Here is a 15646-nt window from a genome sequence, read left to right as displayed (position 1 = left end):
AGAAGGGGTAAGGGTCACATTACACACTCGTGCAGAAGTAGAAGAAGGCTTTGCAAAAGGTAGGGAAGGACAGACAGAAAACATGAGAGCATGGCTAGACAGCACACTCACCTACCTCTCCAGGGGTATTTAATTTTGTCAGAGTCTGTCTGAAGAGCCAGAAGAAGAAAATTCTCAAGAGACTGAGATTATGCTCTGAAGAGTTTTAAAAAGATAGGGAACAGGATGGCCCTTTTTGGACCTGGTTGATCTGCTAATTCCCCCCAGACAGCACACAGCAGAGGTCAACCACTGCTTTCTGCCAATGAGGTAAGTGTAATTTCTGGATGAAACCAGAGGAGGGAATGGCAGAAAAAAGGGGAGGATGGACACAAGCATGCTGCTGTCCCAAAACTCAGAGCTGGTTACACTGAGACATCCTGGCAGGAATAGTACTCTGCTACCAAGGGGAATCATGTTACCAGAGGAAGGAAATGGAGGCACAGCAGCAATGCCAACGTGGGAAATCCAAGTGCTCCCTCAGCCCCTAAAAGTGCTGTGAAAACATGATACAGGAAGGGCTGCCCTTCTGTCATCTCTAATACAAAGCCTTACAAATGTCTCAAAAGAGGGGGAGGGAAGAGGTGGCCACTACAAGAAGCTTCCCAAGGACTTCTGCTCCAGCAGTAACCCTTTTGTAAGGAACATATCTAAATGCAGGCACTCATGTGTTTACAAACAGAAGGACAACCAACTGTCATCAGGCTATTTCCATCCAAGTAATTTTCCTGAGGGACCATGCACTTTTAAAGGGAACGAAATATCTTCCCTTCCCACAGGGAGGAGATTCGTATGCATTATTCATTAACTGCTTTTTGCAGAAGAATGTGGGAAGTGAGGAGTACTGCAGAATAGTTTGGGGGAAAATTCACTGAGTTGTGTGACTTGTAAGTGGGGAAAGGCAGACAGTAAAGAGAGAATAATTTTTCAAGTCTGGAAAAAGTTTATTCTTGGTGTTTTTCCTGTGACATGTGCCTGCCCTGCTTCTGGTGCTTGCTCCTTATCCTCACCCCAGCTGCCACCAGACAGTGCAAAGCAGTAACTTCCACCATGAGAACTTAGGGGTTTTATCAGTGTTAATACAGTTCAGTAAGGCTGAATGATACTACAGACATCCAGATATGCCTGATGAGTCCTTAGAGAACTTTAAAATACAAGATGAGCACCCTTAACTGCCTCACAGGGTGTAAAGGGCACACATTTCCACAGGGAGCAGCAGCAGGCCACATGAGAAATTCCAGGTGCTGCCCACACAAGTGCATCACAGCAGCTCAGAGAAGGAGAGCCTGCTTTGCTCCGTGTGCAAGCTTTCGTCAGAGAAATGAACACAGCCCTCTGCCTAGGTGAGATGTAAGAATCTGGGCAGCTGCAGAAGATAATCCAGAACAGGACACACCTGCATTAATCTCTGATGAAAACACAGATCAATTAAATCTGTTCTTTTTCTCAAGGTTACTTTGTCCTCCTGCAGAGCATCAGCATCTGCACATAATGGATTTGTATCTTGGGCCATCCCTTTCCCACCAAGAGCAATTTCCATTTCTAGGGACTGGGCTATCCAGAGCAGACTCCTGTGTCCCCAAACTTCTACTGACACTATATTTCTAACTTTCTAACTTCTTCCTGACCCCTACCTTCCCACCAGAATCCAAATCAGACGTTCTTTGGGCAACAAGTCCTGAGTAAATGAAGATGCATGGTCACTGGTCCTCTGCAGTCTCATAAAGGCCTTTAGGCTGGGCAAATATAAGGCAGTGCATTTTGAAGTTTTCTGCTGCAGAGGCCAATGTAGCCTTGAATTACAGTCATTAACTAGCAGTTGCAGAAGCAATTATTAATAAAAAGCTGGCATTCACTGTGAGATCATGTGCCTCAGCTCCAGCCATCTGTCCTTAAGGCAGCTCTGGCATCAGTGAATGTACTACAGCATGCTGATGAAAATTCTGATATGATTTGTGATAGAGATTATGTGAAATCACTGAAGGATCACTCATCCTTCTCCCTACAGATTTCAGGGTCCCACCCTAGCTTGTTTTTAAATACTGGGCATCACCAGAGTGACTCACAGGATCACTTGTGGGTGAGGCAGGGGCTGGATCCCAGTGACAGCCATCTGCCCATCCCAAAAGCTCAAGACTGCAGGCCAATTGAGCAGGCTCTCCTGATGGCAGGTGCCTTTCACCAGCTACTAAAACACACCTTATCTCCATTAATTCTGAGAGTTATTGGAAACAGGCTTGGAGCAGGGGAGCACGGTAAGGGAGGAATAGGTTTAAATCGTCTGTCATCATGCAGTCCTGACTCAAACAAATTATCCTTGCGTGGCTAATTTGCTGAAAATACAAACTCTCCTGAATCCTGGTCACTTGCATCTGCTCAAGAAAGTAAACTCAGAGGCTGCTGAGCAGAGAGCTTGTGTCAGCAGCACTGCAGGGGCACCTCAGTGACAGCCACCATGCAGGAAGCAGTGAGAGCAGCTGGGCCCCTGGGACAGGCACCTGCAATACCTGCAGGAGGAGAGGCTCCAGCAGACAGACTACTGCCCAGAAATCAAACTCAAATGCTAGCTCATGTAGGTCTGTAAGTTCTCAGTTTGATGGTCTGTAAGGAAGAATGGTGGGTATTCTGCTGGAGTTTGTAACAGTGATAATGTTCTGGTGCACACTTTCTGCTTAGAGTGTATTTACATCATGAGGTTAGAAATAGTGCAAAATTCCATGTCTATTGCCTAAAATCAATGAGGAAAGTGGCATCAAAGAGAGAGAGAGACTGTAAGTCAAATAATACAGTAACCGAAAGAAAAGTGTGTCTACAAATCTTTGGTAAGTAAGAGTTGTTACAAATCAATGCAGAGGATGTGTGTGATTAAAACATTTGCTCTAAGTAAAAGAGTATTCTATTTACTGGCCTCAATTAAAAGGGTTAATAAGTTAACTGGGGTTTTCATAATACTTTTCAACAGTTGCTTAAGCATTTATATACCAGCAGATGGAAAACACATTTATTAAACATTTGGTCTTTGAGTCATGCTGACGTTAGTATCTCAAACAACATCATTTCAGGCAGCAGCTTTTTGTAATGACCTTGTTCTCTGACTAACTGATGTGCAGTTATAACTTCATGTAGGAGTCAAGAAAACTGCTTAGACACAAAGAAAATCTGACCAGAAGCCCACAAGGTGCTCCAGTGTAGCTGTGCACATGTAAAATAAGTAGAGGATGCCAGGCTGCTGCAGAAGAAACAGCAGTCCAGACATGATTTGAATCTCTTATCAAAACCACCAGTGGTCCCACAGCCCCAGCTTGCTGCAGGGAATGGACGTGGATGCCCAGGTCAGCTGGGAGTGAACAGAGTACACTGGGACCAAAGACACTTGACAACTTGACACAATAGCTGCTGCTATGACAGCAGCAGTTCCTTGCTTTACAGGTGCAAGGAGACTAACAGTAAAAATTATATTCAGGTGCTGCAATGCTTTAAGAATTGTGCAGGAATCTAAAGCATGGAGCAGAGTTAAACATGCAGGGAAACAGTTCAGATGAACGTGTGCAGGATGCTGTGCTTCTGTAAGTAGAGAAGCATGTTAGAAATGGAATGGGAAGGCATGAAAACATAAATCCATACATTAGATTGAGGAGAAGGCAAAGGCAGAAGGGATGAAAGAGAAAAGAGCAGGGGAACCTCCAATAATCTGTAGCGAAAATGATACTTTTGTTTTACAGCACAAGTAAAGAAAGTGTTTGTGCCACAGCCTTGATATACTGACCCCTGCAGCCCATCCTACTCAGGAAAACTGGAAATCCTTTTTTATGTCTGTGAAGAAATGACTAACAATTCTGCAGTCTCTGCATGCAGAGAGTGGAGGTGCTTAGGGAAGTCAAATAAAACATGTTTTTATTATGGCTAGTGGCAAATACAGTTTTTAATCCCTTATCTTTTTTTAATCAGTCTCCTATGTTTGTTTTGCTGCTTCCTTGTTCTGCACATCAGAATAAATAGAATTAGACTGGAAGTTTACTCCATGCAGTGCCCTTCAGACCATGTGTTTTGAGAAAAAGAGTTTTCACAAACAGGTTGTTAGTGAAAGGAATGAAAATCCATCCAGAACTATTTCCAAACTGCCCTGTAAGTTTTCTGCTTGTGCATTGTGCTTTTTGTAGCTGGCTGGAAGATATTTCTACAGATATCACTACAGGAATGTTAGCAGAGCCTCATTAAATAGATGAATTATGCATCAGTCCTAGCAAGCACAGAAGCTAACAATTACTGGAAGTTTCACCCAGAAGTTAATGGAGACACTAATACTATTTAGAGAAACAATCATCTCATTTATTCTTTCTTGTACTATGCAAAGAGAAATTAATTTGTACCGTGTAACAAACCAACTACAGACTCCCAATAGCTCCCCAGAGACTGAGGGTATTTCCCAGCTCCTGAGGGAGCTTTTTGAATGACTGCACAGCATGCTCTGGACTTGCACTACACTCCTTAACCCTGGTGAGTTTACTGGACTGAGCAGTGAGCTCACATGCTGCCAGGGAAGACTGTAAACAGTTATCCAGCACATATAACTAAGCACTATCCAGCACCTGATAAAATAAAGCAAAATTTTCTGCAAGCACCAGTTTATTTCGTTCTTTTCGGTGCAGCTCTGACAGCCTAGTCCAAAACCCGTACAAAGTCACAAGAACAACTTCCAAAATGGATAAAAATGAACAAATAAGCTTGCATCCCAAAGAAATACAGTTCACTGCAAGACCTCTGTGCAATCTAACTGTGAACAGAGTGATAAAATTTTTAAGTCAGCAGCAAACAAATCTATTGACAAACAGTACTTAAGTATAAATCAGAGTCTCTGTCATTTATTCACCACATTTAAGGTTCATGTCTTTACTGAGATAGGCAAGAGACAGAGAGACTTATGATAGGTGCTTTCATGATAAAGCCATCACTTGCTTTGTAGTTTATCTCCTGTACACACTCACTAAAATATTTACAGCAAATGAACTTCCCATAAATATCCCTTTAAAAAATATCTATACAAATGCAAAATAGCTAGATCTTTTCCTGGAAACAAGTTCCAAATTCAACCATTCCTCTATAGATTTCATCTGCAGCAGCAGTAGTCCATATAGGCTTGTACACTGAGAAAAAAATACCGAAATGGCACATAAGGCATAATTATTTGATAGTGCAAGTACTCACATTCTCGAGTTAACCAAAGCAAACCACTGCTTCTTAGTCACTTCATACTTGAATGGAGCTGAACATGTGGTCAGACTTGCCAAAATATTCAAGTAGCACAAATGTGGCTTAGTAGTCCCTAACAAGTCTTTCTAGTTCTTTTTCCTGCTGCTGATTGATTCAGAGGGCGCAGAAAACACCACCCCTGAAGTTTGTCTTTCCACTCTTAGGACTCCTCCGTGCAATTAAGAAACTTGCTTCAGTACCTCCTCCAACGCCCAGATCAGTCCCTGCTCATCCAAAGGCACTCTCTCCGGAGCAGCACAACAAATCACAGTATTTTGTCTATCACAAACTGCTGAGGGTTTGGAGGCACGGGCGTACATAGCTGCGTGTTAGAACACCGGCCTCAAGGGTTTGCAAAGCCAACAAGTCCTGACAGTATCTGCAAAATGTTGTCCAATTTAGCTCTGAATTAAATAATGCTCGTAATTTATTACAGCGTCTTTCTACGAATCAGGGAACAAACAGCTTTATGCTGCAAGAAGCCTTGTTTGCATAACAATCCTGAAACTAAAATTTTGTCTCCCATTAACACATCCCCCAGTGCAAGCATTTAGCTTCTCTTAGACACACATCAGCCCACCAGCTTTTTCAGTAGACAGTTCTACTGCAGGGAGAAAAAAAAAATTAGTAAACCAATCAGTAACACTCCATGCACAATTTTTCTTTCCTTGTAAGCAGAGGAAATTCTTCTGCATGACTTAAGTTAAAGGCATATTACAAATAAAAGTCAAGTTATATGGGGGGAATTAGGAAGCCAACAGCTACAGTTAAGTCACACAGCAGAGGTTTTGCAGTCCACCTTCTCAAAAGGACTACTGAATGTCACCAAAGGATATGGTTTCTATCCTAAAGAATATACTTCTAATTATATAAAAAGGAGGCGGGGGAAGGGAATAGAAATATCTTATTTCAGCAGTCTCAAGATTTAACAACATGGGTAAATTTAGCCTTATCAACAGATAATAGTAATTCCAAAGACTTAATTCAACTTTTATTTGCCTTTAAAAAAGACTTCTTGTTTTGCATAAACTGCACATAATGGAACTCCGTATTTCTAATATCCTGCACACAAAATGTTTTAATCCCAGGCTCTAATTAGAATAATTCTACAGTGAGCACAGTGAGCAACCCACAAGCTCCTGCCATGCACTTGAAATTTTCCATGTAATCCTACTCCAGGAGCCTCTGCTTTATTGAGCTAAAACTATGTTTGTGGAGTGATCAGAAGAGAAAAATATTGACATAACCGCAGGAGGAACACTGCTGCTGTGCTGTTATCAGTTGTTCTGCAATTTCTGCCCCCTCCTGACCTGCCAGCCCTCCTCAGCAACCTTTTAATAACTAAGCAGTCCATTTCACAGAGTATCACACAACCAAAACAGACAATTTATGAACTTCTTAAATACAAGCAAACAAATAAACAAAAAAGTGAACACCTCGTCAGGATATTGCTTGAGAAATGCTTTTATGCTTTGTGAAGAAGCAAGCAACAAAAATTAAAGTGACCAGTACTGATCAGGAAGGGCTGGGAATTTGATGCATTAAGAGCTGGTTAATCTCACAAATTATTACAGACTCAGTAAAACAGCCACATGATCCTGCAGCACAGCCCTAGGCCTCCCAGAGTCTGGAGTAAGCCCCTTGAGAGCAGAGCACATTGCATGTTGAATGACTGAGTGTCAGCCCTTAAGTCTTCCCAAACTACTTTGCACACTATAAATATTTAAAAAGATTATTGGGAGTGGGGGATGGGGGGCTCTGATCTACCAGGAAACTATTTTTCAATATTTAAACTGCCATTGCTTCCTTTTCCTGCTCACACAATGCAAGAATTCTTTTTAAATTAATAATCCAAAGGGGGAAAGCATTCCCATTTAGTTACCTGCAGCACTGCCATTAGTATTTGCTGGGTAGGCCATGTTTGCTCAGCAACACATCCACAGCTAGGCTGCCTGGTGTCATGCAAATGCCATGCATCAAGTCCAACCAGACATGCAACCTGGAACAAACAAGTAAAAAAGCAGTTAAAAACACGTAGTTTTAAGAAGTTAGGTACATTAAGCAGTAGGCATTTCTGTGTGTCTGAAGCCTGACATCTTCAACGCCAACTTCAGCAGAGCAGTAGCATGCTCCTGTTAAATCAGCATCATAGCATGATGAGCACCCATCATGCTTGTCTTAAATCTGGCCCCCCAAAGGTGCCCAAGTGACTGAAGCTCAGCTGTGGTTCTCTGACAACCTCTGCATCTGTCATCAGTGAGGATGTAACTAGCTGAATCTGCATTTGGCCTTGGTTTTTCTGGCCTGCCCTCAACTTTTTTTTGCAGCTGGTCTCTAAACTCCCCTGTACCACCACAGATTCCTCACATTTGCTGGCATGTGTATGAAGTTTTAGATCACCCAACATCTAACAAAGGCAGAGTCAGAGGAATTTTTTTTTTTTTTAGGTGAAGAGCACCTATAGAAGCACTGTACCAGTGAGAGGGGAATAATGGCAATTTCTGAGCTCAGGTGTCCCCCTGGGAGGTGAGGGCAGAAGAACTCTGTGATGCAGCCAGAGCAGGCATCTCTGCCTGACAAACCTGGACACCAGCAGCTGCTGTGTGGAAGCCAGCAGGGTGTGAGGGGACCAGAGGTGGCACAGATGCAGTCAGGAATGGTGTTCATTCCTCCCCACTGCAAGTTCCAGCAGCAATGGTCTCTTTCTGGGCGTTATTTTTCCTTCCAACCCACACATGGCAGGCTGAATCAGTCAGCAGTGCTTGCCTGAAGCTCAGGCTGCAGGAACATGAAAAAGGCACTGTCCCCTTGGGTGGGTGGGTGGGTGGCTGCTGAGATGAAGCCAAGTGAGAGGCAGAGGCCAAACCAGCAGCAGTTCTGTGGCCAGAATTGTTGGCTCTGCAGCAGGGCTCCTGCTCCTCCTTCCCTGCCCACCTTCAGTGCAGGGGTCAGCCTGATCACAGCTCTCATCTTCAGAGCAGAAGACCTGACTCATCTGCAGAGATGCCTCTTCCTGAGCCTGCTTTGAGATTTCTACAGTCCAAACAGCATTTCATTTTGTTGACTCAGAGAGGTGGAGCTTAGGTGAGTGAAGAACACCCTGCCTTGCTGACCCCCATGTGACTTGGACTGACAACTCCTCAACAGACTCGTCACATTTTTCCAATTATATTTGATTTAGCTCTGACAGTATGTGCAGGGAAGTATTTAAAAGCTAAGCAGATTAGCAAAGTAAAAGAAAATCAAGAAATTAATGAGTGCAGGCACCATGTGAATTTGAGTCAGAGATAGGCTGACTGATAGAGAAACTGACTGTCTTAAAAAGCTGACAGAGCTCCATCACACAAGCTAATACAGCTTTGCTTTCTCCTTCAAGAACACAAATGCCTTCATTTTTTAGTACAATCCTGATATCAATTTTCCAAGAATGCAAAAAGAGCTTATTTGCAATTCCTCCTCCCCTAGCTCTGCCATATATACGGATGTTTACCATCTCTTGTTCAGTGGACGGCAGAGCATAAAAGTGCTGCAGATTGTGTAAGTGAAAGGCTACAAACAGCAATATAAGGCAGAAATTCAACACAGGCCATGATGCATAGAGGCCCATCACAAGCTTCCAGGCCTAACAATAATTATCAAATTTCTGAAACAATGAAGCACGACCGAAAAAAAAATAGAAAAACATGTTGCTGGCAGAGTTTGCAGCCAGGACAGAAGTTTTAAATCTGTGAGCTTTTAGGAAAGTATTAACTACTTCCTTTCAAGCAGAAAGATTTTAAAGCACCACTCCCATCTCTGTTTGCTGTCAGGATGCAAAGTTATGCTTTAAGCTGAAGACAGGCAACTTTTACTGAATCACTGTGAATGCTTACTGAAAAATTATCATTAGCCTCCAAGTGAAGTTCAGGACACATCCTGAAGCTCATGGCAGGCTACACTTAGCAGGGCATCAATCTCTATCAGTGTATAACCAAGGGTAAATTAACCCACTGAATTTCTTTACTCACTTCCAATTTTTTTCAGCATAGCTCTGTGCTTTCTCAGTAGCACTGTAAAAACAGGTATGCTTCCCTGCTTTCATTGTATACACTGTACAAGGGGAGACCTGAGAGCATGCACCCAGGGATGGGTATGGACAGAAGGGTGGGAGGGCATCCTGGGGGATGACACGTCTCTTTTAGGTGCAATGCAATCCCAAATATGAGTGGGTCAACCACAAAAATGAGGCCCGACTCTGGCGTGCCTCATCATGGGTTTAAAAGCAAAATCTGTTAAAAACACTAGTCACCAGGCACAAACAAGGAGAGCTTCACAAAAGCAAGAAAAAAAAAAGTAATAATTGAGGTCAGAATTGACATAAAGCTAATAAAAACAGCGTTGAAAATCTAAACAAGGCCTAAGATCTACATTTTGTTGCTGCTTGAATAGATGCAATTGACGTGGTACAAACTGCCTTGTGGGTGTGCTTCTATTAGTTTCAAAGCTATACAGGCCCAAGCAAACTCACTTGCTGCTTCTGAGCTTAAATGAGGATCAGCTAAATAACTCAGGAAGCAAATTCAGTCCAACAGGAAAAAAAGAGAGAAAAACATAGGATCTAATAATTTGTTGGCCAAGTGAAAGAATTGATTTCTGTATTGTTTTTGTTTTTCTGTTTGTTTGAGAGTAAATGTAGCAGGAACTGAAAACTCTGCCTATTAAACAGCTCTTCAAGTACAGAAAAAAATCTGATCTACCTCAGCAAACTCATGGAAGAAGGGAATTTTGTTAAAAATGTGCTTTGAGCCATACACTGGGAACGGAATTCCTGAAATTGCACCAGTACATACATGGGTCATTTTTAGAATGGTGCCACATTTGATTCCCCAGCTGCACACACCCCAGAAGCTCCATTTGGACACAAGTCTCTCATGTGGGTGAGGCGCAGCAAAATACCAGAGACCAGCTAGAACACAGAGAAGAGGAAAACTTAGCCTCCTCTACAGCAAAGCATATTCTCCAGTAGAGACATCTTAGACAAGAAAATTAGTAGAGGAGCTTGTATATTCCATTTCCAACTCTTCAACTCTTTGCTTATGTGTTTTTACATGCTCAACCCATGCTTGCCTGTGAATACTGTGATTTACAGATCCTAGGGCAAATGCAAAACAAGCAGAGACTAGCTATATGAAGAGTTATTGCTCAATGAAGCAGTTGTTTAAAGTGTTTTGCATTAGATATTCAAACTCTCTTCTGCCCTGAGGTTCAATAGCAGAAACCTTAAACACACATGATCCTCAGTTTCTACAGATGTTCGTGACACCCCAGCTTTTACAGGTTTTTCCAGAATGGTGATTTTTTTAGGCAGAACATAAAGGCTATGTCCTAATCCTGTCCTAGTCACAATGGGAAAGAACCTTGCTCCCCTTTTGTGCTGCATCTTGCTGGGTCACTGACACCTATCCTGGTGTTTCAGCACCAGAAGTATCTGAGTACATATATATAGAAGAGTTCTGGCATCCACACAGCGGAACTACAGAAAAGCAGAAGCCTCAAAACGCACAGACCTTGCAGAAAATCCAGACTTCAGTCTGATGTTTGCAGGAGACACTTAAGATAGAAAACAATTGTGGTTTGGTCTAGGAGCAGTTGTAGAACAGCATGTTGGCCACACAGTAATTAAAAGAGAAATATAACTCAGTTCTTAACCCAGAAAAGCAATTCTGAAAGTCCTCCTGTCCAGGGCTGAGGTCATATGTGGAAATGGTGATGAGCACACACTGGTTTGTGGTATTCAAGAAAACAGATTTTGTCTTCCCAGGCAAGGAGGCTTTAGGCTAAATCTATGAGTATGTATCTTCTTTTTTCTCATGGCACATACACAGACTCTTAAGAGCAAACAGTCACAATGACCACTCCAAACAAGCTCCAGCACCATATTTTGCACCACTTACAGGGTGAATGTGGCTCAGACTATACAATTCTGTTGTTAAAGATCTCACTGTAGGTGAGAACTGTGAAGGATTCAAAGGTACTGGCTCCCAGTTGTTCAGATGGATGCAGTCAGGGAATGGTTCCAGGAGAAAAACCAGCTCAGCAATCCTATCCAGCAAGTGCAAAGTGGTGATTAAATAGGTTTAGGGTAGAAGGGTTTGACAGAGCAAGTCGACCCACGAGATGCAATACTCAAGAAGAACTGGTACTGCTCCATTCCTGCTATACACCAGTGCAACAAGACTTCTGCCTGAGACTTGTGGGTCGTCCTGGCAGTAGAACTTGCCCAGTTTCATTCTGCAAGACACTGATAACATTTGCAAACAAGAGACAAGATAGATGCAAAACCCATCTGAAAACATAGATGGTAATAATTTCACTAGCTGCAAGAAGAAATGAACACTGGGAATCCCTCCTGCTCAGCTAGAGTGGAGAGCACTTTTCAGAGTTGTGCTTCCCTACAGGAAACAGGAATGTCTGCAACCTATATGTACCAAGTTATGCCAGGTGCAATTTAAATGAAGCAAGGTCTGAAGCCAACAACAGCAAAAGAGAAAGTATGTGGGGAGTTGCTCTGTGGTTGGTATCTGTCCTGGGATAATGACTGTAATCTCACTGATACTTTTCAATCTTAACCCTACTTTGGTTGTGTTCTTCTTATCTTTATGTTTATCAAAATGAGTGGCAAATAAACTGAAAGGCAACCTTTGTAAGGGAGAAATACTTTTTTAAATATATGCTATTTAAGAATTAAAGCCAAAAACCAAGGAAGAATGCAGGCATATAAGAATTTTTTTCAGGTCACACATGGAATAATCAACTTTGAGATAAGGGTAAACTGTGAGTGATTTTAAATTTCACTTAATTATCTGATCATGTAACAATTCACCCATTCTCATACTTTCTAGAGCAGATCTCTTTCTAATGTTGCATCCAAATCACAAGCAAATTTATGTAAGTTGCTGTTCAAGTTTCACTAACCAAACAAAATGAATCAGTAGCTAGGCCACCCTAAAATGCAGAGCTAAAAATCCCTGGGAACAGTGTTTCCTGCAGCATCTCTCAGGCAACAGTCAGCTGTGGTTCAGTTTCTCCATCACAAGACAGAGACTATATTCTTCCTATAATGCAGTATGACAGGTAATATATTTTGGACACTATTTAAGCAGCCAATCAAAAGAAATCAACGCTCACTATGGGGTTTTTTTCTGCAGAATCTGCAGTATGATGAGAGCAAAAGAAGCCTTGTAAATCCTTTCAACAAGCAAGTTAATTAACAAGCTATGGCTACGGTCAGCATGAATTTACCTGCCTCCCTTCCTCACTCCCTCCACTTACAGCACTGGTCTGTAAAAAGGTCTTTCTTTACAGCAGAGCTCCAGGCAAAAGCTGAGCTAAGCTCTGTTAAGAAAAGAGTGATGGCTCAGAAACTCTGGGACCTGAGTCAGCAAGCTGAAGAAAAGAACAGTCAGAGTGTTCCTGCCCAGGGCAAATGCTTCCCTTCTGACAAAAACAACAAGAAATCAGATCCAACTCTAAGTTGTGTTGATTTTGAACCCCAAAGTCTGAGCTGATGCAATGCCATGCCCCAAGTCTCAAGCTGTGTTTGGAAATAAATATTAGTCAGTTTCATGGGGATTCCCTCAATTGTCTTTTCCCCCTGCCCCTCTCTTAAGCAGACTTGCATTAGGCTTGTCTGCCCACCTCGTTATTGCTGCAAGCAGAGAATAAATGCACTACCTTCAGTAATGGGGTCTGGGGGTGTTTTCTTCTACATACTTGAAAATGGTCTTCTCATTCCCTGAGCTGAGCTTCTACACAGTTTCTGCTCCACTCTTCCAAGCCACCTACCTACTGCACAGGAGCAGGACTTCACTGGGCAGATTTCAGTACAGAAAATGCCTCAGACAATGGATATATGTGAAAATATTTCAAAGGTGATGGGTCCTTCTGGCTATTCAAAATATCCCACAAATTTACTGAATTTCTACAAGTATTTGGTTTTTCACATTTGCTAGCAACAGCAGAAATGGTTCACCATCAGCTACTGAGTTTTAGTTTCCCTTCCACAAGGAGTTATCCCAGTTGTGTCTGGAGGATTCAGAAGAGAAATCAGCTGTTCTACACAAGCCATTCATTGACTTGATGGGAAAGGAAAAAGAAAGACCAAAAGGATTTCAAAATAGTACCCAGCAGAAACAAACTTCACAAGCATTCTGTAAGGCAGACAAATGATCCACCCAGATTATCTTGTTTTCAATAGTAGCAACAGCAGATATTATTTAAGGAGAGTGCAAGTGCCTTATGATGAGCCCATGCCTCAGCATTCTCCCAGCATCAACTATTATTGGGTCGGGAATATTTAAAGATATGTCCTTACTATGTAATTTCAATATTCACATAAATTGCCTGTGAATTTGACTAGCCTCATTCGGACCCTGCTGATGCCACCTGCTCCTGCTGCCTTGGGGGCCAGGAAGTCCCAGGCTGTCAATACCCACTACATACCTTTTTCTTATTTTAAACTGATGTTCCACAAATTTCACTGCCACCAAATTCTTGCATTGCAGGACTTGGTCAAAATCAGAGCAGATTCAGCTTTTTCAGATTCAGATTCAAACCACACCCTTTGTGGTTTTATGAACTATAATCTTCTCTCCCAGCTCATAGGCAATACAATCCCCAGCTCATTTTACTTTGCCACTTTTCTACCCTTCCATGTGGAAGATCATGATCATGAACAGCATCTTACTAAAAAAAAAAAAAAAACAAAAAACAACTAAAAAGTTGTTTGCAAGAACAGTCTTACAAAATGGGGTAAGGCAAATTCAATTTTTTTAGTGTGACCAAGCTTGGCTCTAAAAACTAGCTAATTTGTGGGAAGGTAAACCTCAGTTCTAGTAATTCTTGTCAAGCAGTTAAGACAAAACAGAATTTACCTGCAAGCAGAACCAGCTTTCTCTAGCACAGGCCAGAGGTTGGACACAGCCCTCCAAAGTATCCCAAAAGACATCAGGTGAGCCTAGTAGACTTTTGGTAACCATCCCTGTTCTCAGAGATCCAGAAGACTCACTGTCAGCCAGAAGTCACAGCCCTTGCTATGTTCTTACTATCAGGAACATTCATTAGTAAAAGGAAATCTTTCTCTGTAAATCATACTGACATGCTTTTGTCACCTGTAATAAGGAAGACATCCCATCCAACAGAACTGGGCTGCAGTCTGGTGACTTGGTGGCCCTTGTTTAATGTGCAATGATCTTTGCTCATGTGATGTGAGCCTAAGCACAGACAGGAATGTTTGGATGACACCCACCACGCAGTGCTGCAAGGCCCCCCACACCCTGCAAGCATCCTCAGACCACCCATCTCTTTTGGAAATCATACCTAACAACATCATTGTCATCACATTACATTACATTACAGAAGGAAAAAAAAAACACCTTCAGAAGACTGCATGGTTCTGCAGCTCAGAAACCCATTTCTGTTTACATTAGAGAAAACAAAAAAACCATAAAAAACCCCAACAAGCCAACAACTAGAAAAAGAAAGGCAAGCCATGATAGAAAAAACAAACTTTTTCTATACCTGAAATTCCTAATGGGTGATGTAGAAGACACTCCCTTTTATTTATGCCAGTGAATAATGAGTCACATAAAAATACATGAATTCAAGCCAGTATGATATTGCTATGGGTCGTAATGCTTGCTGTGACAGGGAGCCCAAAGGATGCAACAGGGCTAACCACATTTTTCTTGTGGAAAAGCAGGAGGGATGAGTCTTCCATGGCTTAAAATTTTTCAGTCTCCAGGAGGGAAATGAAATGTGTGCTAAGCAGCATTTTCACCTGCTCTGATAAAGCCTGAAATCCGGCAGGAATAACAAATGAAAAGTCTTCCAAAAAGTAGGGAGAGGACTAAACCTGTGTTGGGGGTGGCTCATGCATCCCAGCTGCAGTATGCCTGTGGCCTCCCAGAGCTGACAACCCTGGAAATGCTCTGTCTGGGATGAGAAGCAGTTCTGCCTTCCTCTCCACAGCATGTATATGAACTGCCCATCACATCTGTCCACTCAGTGGGGCAGGACAAAGCACAGCATCCTTTCCACTCTATCTTTAAACGTTAAAAGTTGAACAACAGTTGGAAAAACACATATGCAGATTCCAATAATTTAAAATTAATTCACTTATTCAAAGAGAATTTACAGGTAGATAAGGTTGAAGGCTGAGATGAACAAACCAATCAAGGGTATTTACAAACAGTTTATGAAATGGACTGTGATCTTCTTTAGACTTTGCATCTAAGACAAACTGCAAGGATTTTAAGGCACAAACTCTGATAAATAGACAAGTCTAACTCTTCTATAAAATACCCAATTATTAAGTCTT

At 42.1% G+C, this 15646-nt stretch overlaps 1 protein-coding gene across 3 annotated transcripts in view; it reads right to left on the bottom strand.

Moving 5' to 3' along the window:
• KANK1 (KN motif and ankyrin repeat domains 1) overlaps positions 1-15646 on the bottom strand; it is a 132045-nt gene that overhangs the window by 43930 nt on the left and 72469 nt on the right. For all 3 annotated transcript variants that reach the window (XM_066339541.1, XM_066339540.1, XM_066339542.1), the window contains one exon: positions 7172-7288. In XM_066339541.1, coding sequence (XP_066195638.1) covers positions 7172-7208 — 37 coding nt within the window. In that variant the 5' untranslated portion in view covers positions 7209-7288. The remainder of the gene's footprint in view (positions 1-7171; positions 7289-15646) is intronic.

The sequence above is a fragment of the Sylvia atricapilla genome, chromosome Z (genome assembly GCF_009819655.1).
Source record: "Sylvia atricapilla isolate bSylAtr1 chromosome Z, bSylAtr1.pri, whole genome shotgun sequence".
In the NCBI taxonomy this organism is placed as follows: Eukaryota; Metazoa; Chordata; class Aves; order Passeriformes; family Sylviidae; genus Sylvia; species Sylvia atricapilla.
This window is presented reverse-complemented; position numbering and strand designations above follow the sequence as displayed.